Raw genomic sequence first — 20,474 nt, 5'->3', positions numbered from 1 at the left:
AAAATAGGAACTTTTATGCTTCACTTTTTCAGGGTAGGAAACTGAGGCTCAAAAAAGGAAATAGCTGGGGTTTCCCTGGTGGCGCAGTGGTTGAGAGTCCGCCTGCCGATGCGGGGGACACGGGTTCGTGCCCCGGTCCGGGAGGATCCCACATGCCGCGGAGCGGCTGGGCCCGTGAGCCATGGCCGCTGAGCCTGCGCGTCTGGAGCCTGTGCTCCGCAACGGGAGAGGCCACAACAGTGAGAGGCCCGCGTACCGCAAAAAAAGGAAATAGCTTGTCAAAGCTGACAAAGTTTATAAAATTCTGAGCCAAGTTTCAAATCAAAGACTCTGATTCCAAAAATTAATGTTCTTTCCATTACTCCTTTTTCTTTCTCCTACCCTTATTGAGAGATATGTTTCTAACCAAACTACGTTTTAAGTTTTAGCTTTGGTACGTATAAGCACACTAATGCTATCTGAAATTCTCGTATGATGCTGACGGTGAGTGGCAAAGATACATGGACACTTAATATTCTCTGATGATAGTTTTAAACATCCTGAGGGGATCTGAAATCAGACAGTAAGGTTATTATAGTAAAAGAAGCATTAAAATACCTGTAGTACTTTATGTCCTAGTAACTGTCCTTGCAAATGTTATAATCTGAGTTAGAGAGAATGAGATAGAGAACACACAAGGGAGTCACTGTTATAACAATCCCCTTCAAAAAACTGCAGGTGGAAAGAAGATAGGCTGTGAGTCAAGAATTTCCATCTTACACAGCTCTGAAATTAGCATCTGACCGATGGTGTTGAAATAAAATCATTTTAACAAGATCCTGGACTTTGGTTTTAACATGAGGAAACTCACATGAGGTTTGGTTTTAACATGAGGAACAATAGGTGCCTTCGTGAGACCTAGGACTTTCTGGGAAACTATAAATACATAACGTTTTTAACACATAATACTATCACAGCAGTTTACCCAAAACATGGTTCTGAGTTGCTCTAACTTAATTATGCCACGATGCTTTAAGATTCTATTTCAAAGAGATTCATTAGAATACAATTAGAAATTTAAGTTTGAAATAGAAATCATCCACTCACTCCCTTTAGTTCACTGAATCTAATTTAAAAGGCTTGAGTCAGTGGAAACAATCTTTCAATTCAGTGGTCCAAGTTCTGCATCCCCGGTGGCCTAATAAGCCATGAGATAAGGAGGGGGAACCGGCTGCCATGTATCTCTTGGGAAGGCAGTGAGGACAAGAAAACCATATCATAGCCAATGAGTCTTGGAAGGGAGACCTGTTGCCTGTCAAATCTTTAGTAGATGAGGTACATATTTTAAGTGGCCATCCTTTGACTTGTCATTTCCTCATTTGGGGCAAAAGCATTTAACTGCTAAACTACAAACTTATGCAATTCGGGATCAGTTGCTCCAGGATTTTTTTGTTATCTCTGCCTCTGAAAAAAGAAGTTTTTTTGTTGTTTTCAAAGACACTTGATATTTAAAGTATTATTAAAGTATAATAATGTAGTTTATTTGACAACCTATTTTTAATATGTTTTGAAGGCTTGGATTCTTTCTCTACTTATAGAAGTTCTCACTTTTGCTGCTAAATATCTTATTTGATAATGATCAACTAAAACAGGAGAAATTCTCTTCCTTTCAAAAAAAAATGTTCGCTTGATAATGAAATGGTGAAGTAATTTTTCTGCATATTAAGACACACCAACAAAAACCCCACATATAATTTAATATAAAATACACAGATGGCAATATGAACAAAATTTCATTCTTTTCATAGCACTACTAATGATATTCAGTGTCCGACATACTACTTTGAATGACATTATTAATAATTAATATCACTGAATCACTTTGCTGTATACTTGAAACACATTATAAAATACCTATACCTCAATTTTAAAAATGGACACAATATAATTTTTTCAATAAAAGGATTACTAATTAAAAAAATTAACATTTTCCTAAACCTGTGTGATATGCTTGGTTTTCTAAAGCACAAATTTCTGTCAATATTAATGACATGTAATAGCTGAATCAGTAAAAACGAACAACCTCAAGATACTCTTTTATTAGGCAACTCTTAAGTAAAACTCTTTCAAATTTATGAACTATCCCAAGTTAGCCTCTTGAGGTTTATTTCTAAAAACTGAAAATCATGAATTAAAAATCATGTAATGTTTTATGCTGACATATCAGATATACAAAACCTTCCAATGTTACAAAGACTATCCAGATAACCTTCACCCAGATTCCTCAAATGTTAACATTTTATCACATTTGCATTATCACACTTCAGTCCATCTACCTAGCTATAAAACCTTGTCTATTATCACAGCTATGAGTCTTGATAATCCAAACACCAACATCACAAAAGCCTTAGGTTTGAAGATCCTAGAAACAGGTGTCAAAAGACAAGAAAGGCAGGCTTTTCACAATATTTAACAAGAAGCCCTCCACCACAGTAGCAATGAGGACTAGAAGTCAAAGGTTTGTCATCTAGGGTGACTTTAGACAAGACGCTGAACTTTTAACTTGAACTTCCTCATTCTGTATGGCAGGAAGCTCATAACTAGTGGACCCATATCTCAGGGAAGGTGTGAAAGTCAAATATAAAAGGAACAATTCCCAGGAAGAGTTAACAATTCTAAATCTATATGCATCAGACAATGCAACCTCAAAATACAAAAGTCCTCCCCCCAAATATGTCTCAGAATTAACAAAAATTGACAAATCACAACCACAGAGTAACAATTTTAACATATCTCCCTCAGAAACCAAAAGATCAAGTATCAAAAATTAGTGGGGAATAGCTATATTTGAAGACAATTAACAAGCTAAATCTACTGTATATATATAGATTCCTACAAACAATTAGAAAACACACATTCTAAGGCACACAAACAACACTTAAAAATTACTGACATATTAGGCCACAAATGTCGCAAGAAAATATCAAAAAACTGGTATCGGGGACTTCCCTGGAGGCCCAGTGGTTAAGACTTCACCTTCCAATGCAGGGGGTGTGGGTTTGATCCCTGGTTGGGGAGCTAAGATCCCACATGTCTAGCAGCCAAAAAACCAAAACATAAAACAGAAGCAATATTGTAACAAATTCAATAAAGACTTTTAAAATGGTCCACATCAAAAAATCTTAAAAAAAAAAAACTGGTATCACACAGACTGTGTTCTTTAGCCACAATTCTCTGAAATTGAAAATTAAAAATAAGCAGTTAAAAAAATTCATACAATTTGGTTTTTAAAAAGCACTTCTGAATAATTCATGGGTTAAAAAAGAAATATGTAATAAGCACAAAGCATCACAAGCTGGGAAAAAGTATTTACAACGTGCCACATATGAAACTTATGGGATGCAGTGAAAACTGAACTTAGAGAAAAAATTACGTTACCTGAATACATTAGTAAGCAAGAAAATTAAACAGCTAAGTGTTCAACTCAAAAATCAAAGAGTAAAATTTAACAACAATTTTGATTAGAAAAGACATCTCTTAAACTAGAAATAGACCTGATAATGGGTACCTACACCAAACCTACTACAAAATCAAACTTGATGGTAAATTATTAGAAGAATTTTCTTTAAGATAAGGAATAAGACAAGAATGCCCATTACCACCTCTATTATTGCAGGTCTTAGTAAGATAGAAAAATATATAAGTATAAAGATCAAAAGGAAAAACTAATTCACAGACTGTCTTCATAAAAAAAAAAAAACTCCAGAAAACCTATTAGAACAAAAAAAATCCATAAAAATTAATTTAACAAAAGGTCTAAAACATCTTTATAGATATAATTATAAAGTTATCTACGAAAAGAAGATATAAGCCAAACAGATGGAAAGATAAACCATGTTCATGAACAGAAAGAATTAACATCATAAAGATGGCAATTCTGCCTAATTAATCTGTGTATTCAGTCAAAATCCCAGTGGTATTTTACAAAATTTGATACACCGATGCTAAGATTTATAAATTTATTTATTTTATTTATTTTTGGCTGCGTTGGGTCTTCATTGCTGCACGCAGGCTTTCCCTAGTTTCAGCGAGTGGGGGTTACTCTTGGTTGTGGTGAGCTGGCTTCTCATTGCAGTGGCTTCTCTTGTTGTGGAGCATGGGCTCTAGGCATGCGGGCTTCAGTGTTGTGTTGTGGCACACGGGCTCAGTAGTTGTGGCTCGCGGGCTTAGTTGCTCCGCGGCATGTGGGACCTTCCCAGACCAGGGCTCGAACCCGTGTCCCCTGCATTGGCAGGCAGATTCTTAACCACTGAGCCACCAGGGAAGCCCCCAATGCTAAAATTTACATGGAAGAATAATGATATAAATTTCAAGAGTAATCTGTATTGAAAGAAAAATAAAAAGGGGAAGGGGAATTTATTTTGATAGATGGTCAAGGAAGGCCTGAGAAGGTAACAGGACCAAAGATCTGAATGGAGGGAGAAAGTGAGTCTTTCAGATGGAAGAAATAAAATAAGATGACTACAGTTCATACTGTAAACTAAAAAACAAATCCTGATATATTAAATAAAGTCCTAAATGTGAACAGTAAAACTTTATAACCTTTAGAAAAAAAAATTGGAGACTGTTTCTAAGACATTTGGGTAGGAAAGAATTTCTTTTTTTAATTGAAATATTGTCAACATACAATATTATGTTAGCTTCAGGTGTATTACATAATGATTTGACATTTGCATACATTATGAAATGATCACCACAATAAGTCTAGTAAACATCTATCACCATATAAAGTTATTACGATATTATTAAGAATTTTTTGGTTACCAAAGGGAAAAGGTAGGGAGCAGGGATAAATTAGGAGTTTGGGATTAACATATACACACTACTATATATAAAATAATCAACAAGGACCTACTGTATAGCACAGGGAACTCTACTCAATATTCTGTAATAATCTATATGGGAAAAGAATCTGAAAAAGAAGAGATATATTTATATGTATAACTGAATCACTTTGCTGTACACCTGAAACTAACACAACATTGTAAGTCAACTATACTCCAATATAAAACAAAAATTTTTTAAATATATTATTAAGAATTCTTAAAGAAGGCACAAAAAAAATACAGTATAAGAAAATTCAGACCAATGTGATTTCATGAAAACAAAAGTTGCTTTCTAAGAAAATATCCTGAAAAATTAAAAGCACAAGTCACAAGCTGGGAGAAAATATTTACAATGCACATAACTAATAAAAAAATTAGTATCCAACATATAAAGAACCACTGCAAACCAATAACAAAAAAAGAAAGAAAAAGAAAAGAAAAAGGGCAAAGGCTACTCGCAAAGTAAGCATCAGACTTGTATAGTCAACATGGAAATAAATTAAACGAAAACTAAAGAGGCTACACAAGAAAAGCTATAAACTGTCATCGTTAATGTTTATTTTGATACATAAAATAACTTTTCCCAGGCTTCCCTGGTGGCGCAGTGGTTGAGAGTCCACCTGCCGATGCAGGGGACACGGGTTCGTGCCCCGGTCCGGGAAGATCCCACATGCCGCAGAGCGGCTGGGCCCGTGAGCCATGGCTGCTGAGCCTGCGCGACCAGAGCCTGTGCTCCGCAACGGGAGAGGCCGCAACAGTGAGAGGCCTGCGTACCGCAAAAAAACAAAAACAACAACAACAAAATAATAACTTTTCCCAAGTCAGTTCTGCACAAGAATTTTAAGTTTTATTTTTTTTAATGTATTCAATTACTTTGTTACGGCCATTTTAGCTGATGACAGGTTCGAAACTATATGCGTGGTACCACGCTGCAGAAAGAAAACATCAGTTCTGGTTAAGGTCTACTGAGAAATGTGGGAAGAGAAAGGAAAAGTTTAAACTATTTTGATACGTTCTAACTGACTTCAGTCTTATCTGAACTTTGCCAAGTATGAGGTATCCAATCTCCTACCTAAAATAAAGACATTGCTCTAGTGCTGCTGTGGTTACTTAAAATAGATGTTAAAATATAAATAAATAACAGTCTTGATCTAGAATGAAGCCTTCCATAGAAAGGGGATTTGTGGACACAAGTGGGAACACCATTTAAACTCATAACCTATGACAGAGCTCCCTCTGCCGGCCCAGAGAAAGTACAAGGACCCTGACACTGACACAGAACCTCTCAAGTCACCTCAGGAATGTGCCCTTCAAATAGTGAGGGCAAAGTTCTTCTATGGTCCTAATGCAAAAAAACCCAGTGACACAGACAAACAGGAGAAGCCTTCCAAAATCCCCAAACTGATAGCTTATCCAGGCACGGGTTTTCAAAGTAGTGTGGACAATGGTTTACCTCTATGGTTCTGACAGGTATTCTTGGGGTCTCTCATAAAGCAATCAAATCACACCCCACTCTAACCCTCCCTCCAACCGCAATCTGATTCTTTATGGTAGATTCAGATACACACAACCAAAACATACTCCCTCAGATGTAACAAAATCATCAGAAGCAGGTTCCCTTTGAAAACCTTGTGCCCTTTGTGTCTGGAAATCCTGGGCAGACACAGAGCGAGGCTAGCTACTCAAACAACCAGCAAGGGACACTGCAAGCTGAGACTTGCCATCAGATGCCCTTGTAACATGAGCCTTGGTCCTGTCCCTTAACAACTTAATAAAGGGGCTCTGCTGAGGAGCAGGATAATATAATGGTTAAGAGCATGAGCTTTGAAATCAAACGTATTTGGCTTCAGGTCTTGGCTCTTCTGTTACTCACTATGTAATCATGAGCAAGTTACTTAGTCTCTTTGCAATTCAGTTTCTGCTTCTGTAAAAGGCCAGGGGCGGGCTATGAAAACACCACACATCACGGTTGTAATGATTAAAATATATGAAATGCTTATAAAGGATTAAGCACTGTACCTGGTAGATATTAAGTGCCTAATCATTAATGATTATTATTAACAGTTATAATGTCTATCTTCTTGGGTATAATAAATAATTTATATATAAAAAACAATTGTTTGACATGTACACACTGCTATATTTAAAATGGATAACCAACAAGGACCTACTGTATAGCACAGGGAACTCCACTCAATATTATGTAACAACCTAAATGGGAAGAGAATTCGAAAAAGAATAGATATATATATACGTTAAAAAAAAAGAAAAAAAAACAACTGTTTCTTAAAAAGAAAAAAAAGGTATCTTTAGAATCCCCTCAAAAGCCAGCACCAGTCTTACCATGAATTTTCATGGGTTTTATATTATGGATCTAATGCCCATTAACATAAGGGTAGGCTTCCAGAACAAATCAGAAGTTCAGTAGAATGAAAAGACCATAGACTTCGGAGTTCTTCGAATTCCCAGCTCCCGCGTTTACTAGCCATGTGACCATAGCAAATGTTAGCCACCGGAAAAATCGCAATGTCTGGGTCAAACAGCTGATTAGACATGGCTCAAAAAGGAATTATAGAATTAGAAGATGAATCCAGGGCTAACACCCAGAAAATGGCACAGAGAGATTTTAAAAAATGGAAAATATAATGGAGAAATGGCTGTAAAGGGAAGAAACTAAGGATACTGATAGCTGCTACTAATCCTTGTGGAAGGTAAACTGGTACAAACCTTCTGGAGGACAATATAGCAATACCTGCACGTTAAATTGTTCAAACACTTCTGGAAATTTTTCCTAGGAAACATTAAAAGGAAGGCAAAATTTGTATGTAGGATGTTCCCTGCAGAGTTATTTGTACTAGTGAAAAACTGGAAACAACCAAAATGCCCAGCAATGGGTAAATGATCAAAAAACACTGTTAAGTGTGATAAATATAAAAAGGACTATGCAACAACATGAAAAATGTATATGCTTATTCAGGAGAAATTAATCAGAAATGAGAATATCTAAGCAAATTATTACCATATAGGAACTATACAGGCATATGGTCAAGAAAAGGAGTTCTTTGCTGGAGTGAGAGGACTTAGGGGTGAACTACTTTCTTTTGTAACAGTGCATTAATACTGTTGTAATACTGTTGGTATAAATAATTTTTAATACAGTAAATGAGAACAGAGGCATTTGAAATATCTAACTTTTCTAAGGTACTAGGTGAAACTCTATTCATTTTCACAAATTTTAACCTGTAGAAACTTCAGTTCTATATTAGTCATGAGTTATATCATTTTTATAAACAATTAGAGCTACAAGGGACAAGGAAAATAGAGAAGATTAATAACTCTTTATTTTTATTGATTAAGGCACTGAGGCCCATATAAGGAAAGAGAATTGTCCAATGTAACACAGATAGTTATTATCTAAGCCAAGCTTGGTCAGATAGTCTCCTTTAAATGTTTAGAAATCGATATGAAGAAGTGGTCTAATGTCTGAGATCTGCTTTAAATTAATTCAGTTTGTTATTCTCTTTGGTGGAGAGCTGAAATATGATGGGCAGTGAGTTATTTTTGAAACTGGTTACATGTCAATAGGGGTCATGATATTATTCTGTGTAACTGTATATATTTTCATTTTCCATAATGAAAAGCTTCAATAGCTCCTAAAATAATGAGTAAAGATCTCAGAATTAAGTGGCGAATCTATCTAACTTGTGACTCAAAACTGAATTACAAGACCTGAAACAGATTGTGAACTAAGTTTACTTAACGTCACTTAGCTGTGACTGTTGAGGTTTTTAAATGGGTTTTTCCCTCATGACTATAATAAAAGATTCATGTTTCTCATTAGACATGCTAAAACTATCCAAGCTCAGAAACTGAACAAACAACCCACTGAATTAATGAGCACTTAAAATACGAAAATTACATTTGGAACAAAATTAATTCTTTAAATTTAAAAAGGTGGATTTCCCATAACACGTACATGCACAACACATGTTAATGGGTCAGTCTAGTTATGTTACACAGGGATTATAATCATCTGCATAATTAAAGCCCTTAAAATAAGCAGAAGATACAGCATTCCGAGTCAACAAAAAGAAGTCAGCAGCTCACTGCTGCAAAACAAACCTTCCTAACAAATCACACGGGCTAGCTACTTAAAAGAGCAAAAGAAAAAATAAATTTAGTACGTATCATTCACTCGATAATTTACGTAACACCAAATCTTGAGTCCAGGGACTGAAACATACTGTAAGAACACATTTTCGATAAGGATTTAAAGAGACACTAACAGGCAGTGACAATGTTTTAATAAACTCTTTGTAAATATCCATTTTTAAGGCCATAAAAAACAGTGCAAGGAGGAAGAAGGGAGAAAAAAAGGATTCTTAAGGCAATGCAGAATTCAAAGTCCTAATTTACAGAATACACTATGATATCGGCAGTATTTCTGGTGGGATTTTTTTCTCTGATAATAACTCTAGAAAATAATTTGGAAAATAAATAAAATTTAAAATACCTATAATCCCATTATCTACTTTTAATATTTGGTTTATTTTCCTCTGGCCTTTTGATTGGTTTTTTCAGTCTTTTTTCTATGTACATATTAACATGTTAATGTATCTTTTTACTTTTGTAAAGCTAGAATATAATTTCTCTGTATCTTCAATTATTTTCTTGGGCCAAATTCCTAGAAGTGGAATTTACTGAGTGAAAGGCTTGAATTTTTTAAACTCTTGATATGCACTACCTTCTGGAAAAGTTAGATCTATTTACACATCCATCAGCAGTATTACTACTCTTTCACCATTTGTATAATTCTGACCTGAAGCCAAACACAGATGATGAGCCTTGGCCCCAAAATAGAAAAAAGAAAACAAGAAAACCTTTTCCCTTCAAAAACAAAGGGTTGGTTATAAATACACAGACCTGGAAGGTGAAAATTCAAGAGGGCTGCCTGAGATCTAAAGCCCTGGAACCGTGTGTTCTAGCCGCAATAAACCAGCTGCAGTTGCCCTGAACTCATTGCCACTTGGACTTTGTGGACACGGCTCCCTCTGCTGGAACATCTCCACCCACCCTACTCACTGCCAACCTTCCTGCCTTTTTCCTCCAGAAATTTGTCAGTAATCCCCAGCCTAAATTAAATACTCTTCCACTCTGCTTCGCCAACACCCTCAGATTACCTCTGTTTTAAAGCCCATTTCATATGCTGAAGTGTAATTAAATGGTCTGTCCCACAGACTAGACAGTGACTTCCTTCAGGGCAAGGACTGTTTCTTCATTCCCTGCTGTATCCTCAGCCTCTAGCAAAGTACCTGGGATACTGAAGAGAAATTTATTGACTGAATTAATCAGTCACAAAGCAGTTGGTCTAAGGCAGTGGTTAGAGAACTTTTTCTGTCTGTAAAGGATCAGACAGTAAACTTTTCAGGCTTTGGGGGCCACATGGTCTCAGTCACGACTGCTCAGCTCTGCCTTTGTAGTGCAAAAGCAGTCACAGACAATAGCAAATGAATGGACATGGCTGTGTTCCAATAAAACTTTATTGCTAAAACCAGGTGTCAGGCCAGATTTGGCCTGTGGACCATAGTTTGCCAATCAGTCCCTGGTTTCGAGGAAGAAACTCTAAATTTTAAAAAAAAGGAAGGAAAATGTTACTTATATGTGGAATCTAAAAAAGTGGTACAAATGAACTTATTTACCAAACAGAAATAGTCACAGATATAGAAAACAAACTTTTGGTTACCAAGGGGGAAAGGAGAGGGGAGGGATAAATTGGGAGATTGGGATTGACATATACATACTACAATATGTAAAATAGATAACTAATAAGGATCTACTGTATAGCCCAGGGAACTCTTCTCAATACTCTGTAATGACCTATACAGGAAAAGAATCTAAAAAAGCGTGGTTATAAGTATATGTATAACTGATTCACAGCAGAAATTAACACAACATTGTAAATCAACTATATGCCAATAAAAATTAATTTAAAATAAAGTAAAAGAAAAAAGGAAAGAAAAAAAAAGATGATGAGAAGATCATAGAGACTTAATGCTTTAAACCTACGCAAAGCTCAGGCTAAATTGTACGTTTAGAACTCAATTATTATTACCACTTTGTACTCCCAAATTCCTTTTCTCCATGGCTTGGTCTGTAATGCACAGAGTAAAGGGAAAGGAAGCAACTGAAGGGAGAGGAAAGGATGGCCCTCTTCAACGGGAACTGAGCACAGGTGTTAGGCCTCAGTCATAGGCCAAGTAAAAATGATCAGCAGCATAAGAAAAGCAGCAGAGATGGGCTTACACTAGAAGGGACTGGATAGGACTCTTCAATTTGTACATTCATCCTTAACAGACTAACTGAGAATTGGTAAGCCTGGTTTAGACACACAGAGTACCGTGAAAACAGACTGAAGATAATATGTATGATAAATAGCTCAGAATTTCACTACACTTTGAATTATGCATTAAAACAACGTATGTGCTACGTAGAAGTAAAATGTATAATAATGAAAGCACAAAGGAGAGGAGGGAGAAGCAAAAGAAGATATGCAAATGACCAAGAAATACATGAAAATATGCTCAAAAGCATTAGTCATTAGGAAAATGTAAGTTAAAACCACTATGAAATACCACTACACACCTACTAGGTCGTCCACATTTACAAAGCCTGCCCGTACCAAGTGCTGGCCCAGATGTAGAACCATTGGAACCATCATACATTGATCTGGGCAATATAAATTAAACAGTCATGTAATCACCTAAATCAGTAACAATCAGTATAAATTAAACAAAAATAAAATAAACAATCACTTTGGAAAAAAGAAACAAAAAACAAATGTATGTGCTCACCTCCACAGATCAAGGAAAAGAAGGAAAAAGTGACAACATTCAACGAGAGAATGGCCGTTCAGGTTTGAAAGTCAATCCCTTCTTGTTGTTTATGCTTTCCTGCCTCTGATTCCACATGCCAGCTTCCTCCCTCCCCGAACCCTCCACTGCTGCCCCAACCCTCCAACACTCTTACTCCTTTGACTGTGACAACAGACGGGAGCTTCAAGACTGAGTCCATATGGACCATGAGAATCTGCTCTCTCTGGAAATGTGTGTGGTCTGCCTGCGAAGTTAGTCTGTTTAATCAGAGCCTTACTTTTCATAGTGCCTTCCTCTTCCTCCTCCTCTGAGTTGATCACCATGGTGCCCAGCTGAGATGGCAACGTGTCATCATGTTCGATCATAGTATTGGCCCCGTCACTCATGGTGCTGGCTACTCGGACGGTGCCCATCTCGTCCCCCGCTGCTCGGACCATCGTGCCAGAATCCATTTCATCCTCCTCCTGGAAAAGGACGAAATCTCAAATGAGGGCGAATTTGATCAAAAGATTGAGTTTTCTATATGCATAGCTGATTCACTTTGTTGTGGAGTGGAAGCTGACACACCGTTTGAAGCAATCATACTCCAATAAAAAAAAAAAAAGATTGAGTTTTCTGAATTACTCTTACTATCTTGGTGCAAATATTTCTGGATTTGATGCTTACCTGGGTTCTAAACCCAACTCTCTAGAACCGAGAGCACTCTTTTTTAATTGAACTATAATTGATGTACAATATTATATATGTTACAGGTGTAAAAGACATTGGGTCACGATTTTTAAAGGTTATACCCCATTGACAGTGCTCTTATTCAACCAAAGAAGATCACACATATGTAAAGTCTACATATTTAGTATGGATCCTAGACTCCCCAAAAGGGCCTGGGAAAATCCAGTCTCAGACCTGAGCATTCTCTTTCCCGAATAAAAAGTTAAACTGAAGAAAAGATAAGGAGGCAAGAGAATAAAATGTGGAAGTGTCTGAGGAAGCACTGGGAGACGAACAGACACAGACCCAGCAAGCCTCTAGCAAGCCCTGGTCCCAGGCAGGACACGGTCAGCAAGAAGAGCCTCCAGTTCCAGGTGGAACCCACATCTCCAACTCATCTTACCTGGCTGGCAATCATGAAATAACAAGCACTGACACCCGAGGCCCACCACAACGCCTGCCACTGCCACTCACTGAGTTTTCTTCATCGTCCTGGTCCACCTCCCGCTGCTGGGCTTCCTGGCGTTTCAGCTTCACGTCCATGGCTTCGTTAATTAAATCCCGCAGTATGGACACTCCTTTGGCACTCTTGACAAATGGGTGCTTAGCAAGAAAGTTGAAGACGGTTTATATGGTACCAGTGCCAAAACACTGCCTGGCACACAGTAGGCACTTGACAATCTTTGTTGAATCAATCAGTGAATCTAATCTTTCTCTTTATGCTTTGGACTACAGCTAACTCACACTTCCTTTATAACGGTGAGCAGGTGCATGCAGGCTTGGCCCACCTTTTCTGGCTTGGCTGGAATGTTTCCTCCATTTCTCTCTACCAACTCTGGAGATTCTCAACAGGCTGGCATTGCCCCCTAGAGGAAGTTCTGTAAACGTCTTGGGAGCTTGTTGCTACAATGTTTGGAGAACACAAACTACGTGGGACATAGGAAAGGGGGCAGAGACACAAGTAATCCCGTAACATGTGGAACAGTCTTATACAACAACGAACCACAGCAAATTCTCCATATCTTTAAAATGTCTCAGAGTACATATACACTTTGATAAATAATGCCTACGAACTTCTTTAAGAGAGAAGCGAAAAGTCTAGTAATTTGGGAGGTGATTCTGGAGAGGGGGCTTAAGCGGAATAAAGACATTGTTCAGAAATCACTGAATAGTTTACTCCTCCTGCTTGTTCTTTCTATTCAATGTCCTATAGCATTTCCAACTAGTGCCGAAGTGTAGTTACTACAGAAATACTAAAACTGGTCACTAATATGTAACAGATGTAGGCCCCAATATTATTCAATCTGCAAAGATACTTGAAACACAGGGATATTGCTGACTTTCCTTCATAGAAATAGTTTAAAGTTTTTAATGTTAATACCATCTTATATTTTTGTTGTCTGCCTTTGTAACACAGTAAGAAATCTATACTGTGAAAGTTACATGTGGAAATTCTTTCTTTTTGCGGGGGGGAGCATTGCCTATTGTTTTCCAAACTTATTCTGACATTGCCCTCAGTGTTTATCTGTAATCCATTCTCTGTTCCCCAGCACCCACCAGAGGATATGGGCTCCAAGGTCTTTGCAAGGACCCTAGAAGCAGACAGTATACCTCAACGTGTGGTACGATCGAAATACAGAAGATATCTTGTCCATAAAACTGCATCAGTACCCCATCCAGGCAGGAAAAGAATTTGCCACTGCTCTTGGAAATAAGACCCAGCTTATTTGCAAGAATATCGTATTTCCTTGTTCTCTCCACTGGGCAAGTCTATAAGATCATTTCCCTCCTCTTATATATAAATGAGTCTGCCCTGTTATTACTTAACATTAGATTTCTGTTAGTGTCCATACACTCATTTTCCTGTGTTTCTTGAATGGAATGGTTTCTGTTCTTCTTACTGCTCTTAAATCTAAACTCATTCATGATGCTAGATACAGTTGTCTCATTACTTCATTATGTCTATAACTTGAAAAGCTGGAGCATTTCTATATTGACATTTGTATTATTATAAATTATTATTCTCATATTTCTCCATCATAGCACCAACATTACCCTGATTCTTTTTAAACTTTGGGCATAAACAGACTTTAGCATCCATCAGTTTCATTCCAAAAGGATTATAAATGTTATATAAATGTTAAAAAAAATATGCATTGGTTATAAAAAGGGGGCATTGGATCTGACATGACTGAAAACCATTGGCCTAGCTCAGTAATAATAGCAGGTATTTGTCAAATCCATTATATACTATCTTTAATATGTGTAAAGCATTGTTCAAAGTCATACACATTATATCACTTAATCCTCAGAACCAACTATGGGGCAGGTACTTGATCTCCACTGTATAGATAAGAAAACTAAAGTAACAGAGAGGTTATGTTGCTTGCCCAAGGTCATAGAGCTGGCAAACAGGGAGCTATGATTCAAACCCCAGGACAGGCTCCAGAATCCAAGCTCCTAACTATTAAGCACACTGCCTGCCAAACCCCACCCATCCTTCAAGGCCCAAGCACACAGGTTACCTCCTCCAGGAAAGCCGTCCTTGTATCTTTAGTCCAAAGTGGCCTCTTTCTACCCTGAGCTACAACAGCACCTACCATTGATCCCAGTTCTCTGTCAGAACTGGGTATCTTTAATGGAACTCCTGCTTTGGGATCAAAAAGACTTAGGTTCTAATCCTGGCTTCGCTGTTTACCAGCTAAGTGGCTCTAAATGAGTTAACTCTCTAAATCTTCATTTTCTCACCTATAAAAGTAAATTAATACCCCTCTCTCACAGGGTGTATGTGATGATTAAATGGCACAACATGCAAAGTATCTAGCACACAGTAGGTGCTCAATAAATGTCAGTTCCTGTTCTCTAATCCCATAGAGCCCTGTATTTTCTTATTATCTTGTTCAATGATTTAACTTTATCCTCTATGTCTTTTCTAAGCAGTTACATTCAAAGGGAATATTTTATACCTCTTTACCATCTCCATGTAGGTGGGTTAACAGCATCTTTTGGTCAGCCTGTGAATGAAACAGGAAGAGGCAGCACCCCAGGGTGATTCATACCTGTAGGAGTTGAGTGGCCGTGGCTCTCTGCTCAGGGCTCTTTATGAGACACTGCTTCACAAAATCCATGAAGCTATCTGACCACAATTCTGGCTTTCGGAATGTGGGAGGTGGGTTGGTAGGAATCATGAAGATTGCCTAGTTTAAAAAAAAAAAAAATTGGCAAAATAAAAGTGATGCTCCAATAAAAATATGACTGGAAATACATTTGGAGTTTGATAAAATATTTTTCTCTTCTCCACTAAAGCACATCCAAATTACAACAAAAATCCAGGTATCTCAAAGTAGATCACTATAACAAATATAATAATAGTGAAAATGTTTGAAATATTGTGAGAATTACCAAAATGTGACACAGAGACACAAAGTGAGCAAATGCTGTTGGAAAAATGGCGCTGATAGGGACTTCCCTGGTGGTCCGGTGGTTAAGGATCCGCCTTCCAATGCAGGGGACGTGGATTCGGTCCCTCGTCAGGGAATTAAGATCCCACATGCTGTGGGGCAACTAAGCCCACACGCCGCAACTACTGAGCCCGCATGCTCTAGGGCTGCGTGTCACAACTAGAGAGAAGCCCGCACGCTGCAACAAAGGGCTCACATGCCGCAACTAAGACCCAACTCAGCCAAACAAATTAATTAATTTTTAAAAACAGTCTTTAAAAAAAAAGAAAAAGAAAAATGGCACTGATAGACTTTCTTAAAACAGGGTTGCCACAAACCTTCAATTTGTCAAAAACTCAATACAGTGAAGCACAATTAAATGAGGTATGTCTGTATTATTTATTGAGTTTCCAATAAAAGAGGTACAGTTTTTTAAAAACATAAAACTCTTGGGGCTTCCCTGGCGGCGCAGTGGTTGAGAGTTTGCCTGCCAATGCAGGGGACACGGGTTCGAGCCCTGGTCTGGGAGGATCCCACATACCACAGAGCAACTAAGCCCATGCGCCACAACTACTGAGCCTGCGCTCTAGGGGCCTGTGCTCCGCAACAAGAGAGGCCACGATAGTGAGAGGCCCGCACACCGCGATGAAGAGTGGCTCCCGCTCGCCGCAATTAGAGAAAGCCCTCGCACAGAAACGAAGACCCAACACAGCCAAAAATAAATAAATTAATTAATTAAAAACAAACAAAAACCCATAAAACTCTTTGCAATAATCAGCTTAAATTATATTCTTTAAATCTAAAAATATAACGAGTAAATCTTCCCACCCTTCTCCACTTCTGCCCCCCCAAAAAGACAGGAGCTTATCTTTGGGCACATGAATACTTTTTTAAAAACTGGGGGCTTCCCTGGTAGCGCCGTGGTTAAGAATCCACCTGCCAATGCAGGGGACACGGGTTCGAGCCCTGGTCCAGGAAGAGCCCACATGCCATGGAGCAACTAAGCCCACGTGCCACAACTACTGAGCCTGTGCTCTACAGCCCGCGAGCCACAACTAATGAGCACACGTGCCACAACTACTGAAGCCCACGTGCCTAGAGCCTGTGCTCCACAACAAGAGAAGCCACTGCAATGAGAAGCCCGCGCACCGCAACAAAGAGTAGCCCCCACTCGCTGCAACTAGAGAAAGCCCGTGCGCAGCAACAAAGACCCAACGCAGCCAAAAATAAATAAATAAATAAAATAAATTTTAATAAATAAATAACTGTTAAGTCTATTAATAGAAGGACTATTTAATCAGAAGAGAGGAGGGGCTGAGTTGGACGGTATGGAGAAAACTACGGAGCCGCTGAAGAAGGTAGGGTCAAAGTATTGTAACAGTGCTATCATGAGGGGTTCTAGGGGTGGGGAAAGCCTGGAAACTGCTTAGCGTAGTTACACTGAAGGAGTTTCAGTGGAGACTGAACCTACGGGCCCTTCATACTCTACAAGTGGATGGAAGTTGGAGAGTACAGAGCCTCCAGAACTTACACATGTAAATACCTATAAGGGCCAGGCAGGAAAAAGACAACAAATGAATCAGACTGGGTGTCAGGGACATAAGTTTAAAAAAATAGTCCACTTTCCTCTTAATACTACTATAAAAAACATTAGAGAAAACACTGCAGTAAGTGATACTTGGCGAATAGGGAATCGTGGAGACTGATAAAGTGGAAAGACCATGCCCCGTATAAAGGAGAGGACTGCTGCTCAGCTCCAGTTAGTGTTGTTATGTTAAACTGTGAGCACCTGAACTATTAAAAACATATACACTGCACAAGTCAACCACGCATTTCCTGGCCCACGTCCTACCAGAGGGCTACTAATACACAACCTCTAGAATGGAGAGGGGTGGATTACACTTGACTTCATTAGTGACTACAACTAGTGGAATTGTATCATCACCTGGAGTCTAGACTGACACTTATCAATTATTTACAATTAATTCATTTATTGTTTGGTACCCAACCAAGTAAGTCATTTAACTAAGTTTCTAATGATCACCGGTAACTAACCACCCCACTGGTTTTCTGTCCATTTCCTTACCCTCATAGGATGGATATCGGCATATGGGGGCTTTCCTTCAGCCATTTCTATGGCTGTTATTCCCAACGACCAGATGTCTGCCACACAGTTGTACCCAATTTCCTGAATCACTTCTGGAGCCATCCAAAATGGTGTTCCTATCACTGTATTTCGCTTGGCCATGGTATCCTAAAATAGAAAGGAGAGAGATCAACACTAAGCAATAAAACTGTTGAGAAAAAGAGTCCCTTCCAGCAATAAGAAATGTCTTAGACTTGAAATACATACACAAACCATACTCAAGCATGACTGATCAAGTCACAAAAGAAATTCGAATGACATAAAAACATAAAAGATTCTCAATCAATTATTAAAACACAAAAAATAATCAATCGAGCTTCCCTGGTGGTGCAGTGGTTGAGAATCTGCCTGCTAATGCAGGGGACACGGGTTTGAGCCCTGGTCTGGGAAGATCCCACATACCGTGGAGCAACTAGGCCCGTGAGCCACAACTACTGAGCCTGTGCTCCGCAGCAAGAGAGGTCGCGATAGTGAGAGGCCCGCACACCGTGATGAAGAGTGGCCCCCACTTGCCACAACTAGAGAAAGCCCTTGCACAGAAACGAAGACCCAACACAGCCAAAGATAAATTAATTAATTAATTAATTTAAAAAATAATAATCAATTAATGAAACACTAAAATGAGATTGATTACTATTAACTATTGCTGATAATAGCATAGATTAAAATACAGGCACTAAAATACAATGTTATAGGAGCATAAACTGATACAATGTTTTAGTATGCAACTTGGCAATATTTATTAACTTTATATGTCCATATCCTTTGATTCAAATCTATTTCTAGAAATGTATCCTATATGTAAGTACCCCAAGATATATGCACAAGTACTGTAGAAATATTTGTAATAGAAGGGGGAGAAAAAAGAAAAGGAAACAACACAACTTACTTCCAACTAAAGGAAGTAAGTTAAATATAATACATAACCATACAATGGAAAAAAAGGACCTAGATACACTTTTCTGACATGGAAAAAATGTACAAGACACATTGTGAAGCAAAAAACTTATGTTCAAAATTATATATAATACAGCCTTGTCTTTGTAAAAGAAAAACAATGATCAAAACAACAATAAAACAACAACCAATAATAATAAACATTGCTGTTATATGGATAGAAAAAAAAATCTCCAAGTAATATACACCAAACTATTAACAAGAGTCATATCTAGGAGACAGAATTACAAAAGACTTTTACTTTCCATCCCGTATACTTTTGTAACACTCAGCTGGATTATGTGAGTGTATATTACATGTGCAATCAGGAAATTTTAAAAAGAGAAAATTTAAAAAAGAGAAAATATGTGTGTACATATAGTACAAATATGATTTTCTTTTTTATAATATATATATATTTTATATAATATTATACTGTATATATATATAGTCTTACTTTGGGGCTTAAATAATATATGAATATAGTACACATGGGCAAATAACTACTTGAATACTTTCCCAGAATAGCATGGCCCTAATGAAAGAGAACCTTTCTAGAATTCCTGTGTTTTAGGAAGAGAAGGATTTTAAACAGAACTAAATAGACAACAGGACTTCCCATCATCATCACCCATGTTCCTTCTAAAATGTCTATCACTTAAGTTAGGTCATGCCAGTCAGGAGCAAACAACAGGTAATATTTTTAAATTGATCTCACTTTGTCAGTCCTATGTAAAAATTTAACAGAGGAACTAACTTACTGCTTAAGTCATTTCCTTTGCTCTGAAACTTCAAATTTGCACCATTCAAGTGGTGACAGTCAATGTTGTTGTCAAGGTTTATTTCCAGTTAGAAATGGATATCTGGATAACTAAACGTTTTTTGAACATTAAGAGTAATAAGTAGACACTAACCTAACTAGATCTGTATTACAAAGTTATATTAGTATAGCAGCATAGCAATGGAAAATATTAAGTCCAGAAACAGATTATGGTATAGAAACACACACACACCCCTATATGTATATAAATGTATAATTTGAAGATATGATTAAAACGTCATTTTTAAATCAGCAAGCAAAGGATAGATTATGGGGGGAAAAAAGCACTGGGCAACTGTCTATTCATTTGTAAGATTCTACACTTAAATTCCTACCTTATGCTTTCACCAAAGTAAGTTCAAATAGGATGAAAATTTAAATACAAAGAACAAAATCCAAAAAGTACTAAAGGAAAGTATAGATGAATAGCTATACAATGTTGAAGCAGAAAAGGACTTTTAAAGCATAACATCATGAAGATGGCAATATTTTCCAAATTGATTTACGATTCAACACAACCTCAACACAATTCAATTCAATCCCAACCAAAATCTCAATGACGTCCCACTGTTTGTGCTTTTACTCTCATATCCAAAAAATCACTGCCAAGACCAATGCCGAGGAGCATTTTCCCTATGCTTTCTTCTAGGAGTTTTTGGGTTTCAGGCCTCATATTTAGGGTTTTTA

General features: G+C 37.6%; 1 protein-coding gene across 9 annotated transcripts in view; it reads right to left on the bottom strand.

Moving 5' to 3' along the window:
- The window catches only part of STK4 (serine/threonine kinase 4), a 127,552-nt gene that overhangs the window by 87,212 nt on the left and 19,866 nt on the right, over nt 1-20,474 (bottom strand). For 8 of the 9 annotated variants that reach the window (XR_004522303.2, XM_033841236.2, XM_019943905.3 and 5 more), the window contains 4 exons: nt 17,972-18,139; nt 15,505-15,642; nt 12,920-13,048; nt 12,015-12,201 (listed from right to left, as the gene is read on the bottom strand). Coding sequence is in view for 8 of the 9 variants with exons in the window: in XM_033841236.2 (XP_033697127.1) it covers nt 12,015-12,201; nt 12,920-13,048; nt 15,505-15,642; nt 17,972-18,139 (622 nt within the window). In the remaining variant the exon portion in view is untranslated. Of the gene's footprint in view, nt 1-5,383; nt 5,632-12,014; nt 12,202-12,919; nt 13,049-15,504; nt 15,643-17,971; nt 18,140-20,474 lie in introns of those variants that run through there. The other variant, XM_073793031.1, reaches the window with a different exon arrangement.

This window comes from Tursiops truncatus, chromosome 15 (assembly GCF_011762595.2).
Source record: "Tursiops truncatus isolate mTurTru1 chromosome 15, mTurTru1.mat.Y, whole genome shotgun sequence".
NCBI lineage: Eukaryota > Metazoa > Chordata > Mammalia > Artiodactyla > Delphinidae > Tursiops > Tursiops truncatus.
Note: the sequence above shows the minus strand (reverse complement) of the source record. Positions and strands in the feature narration are given on the sequence as shown.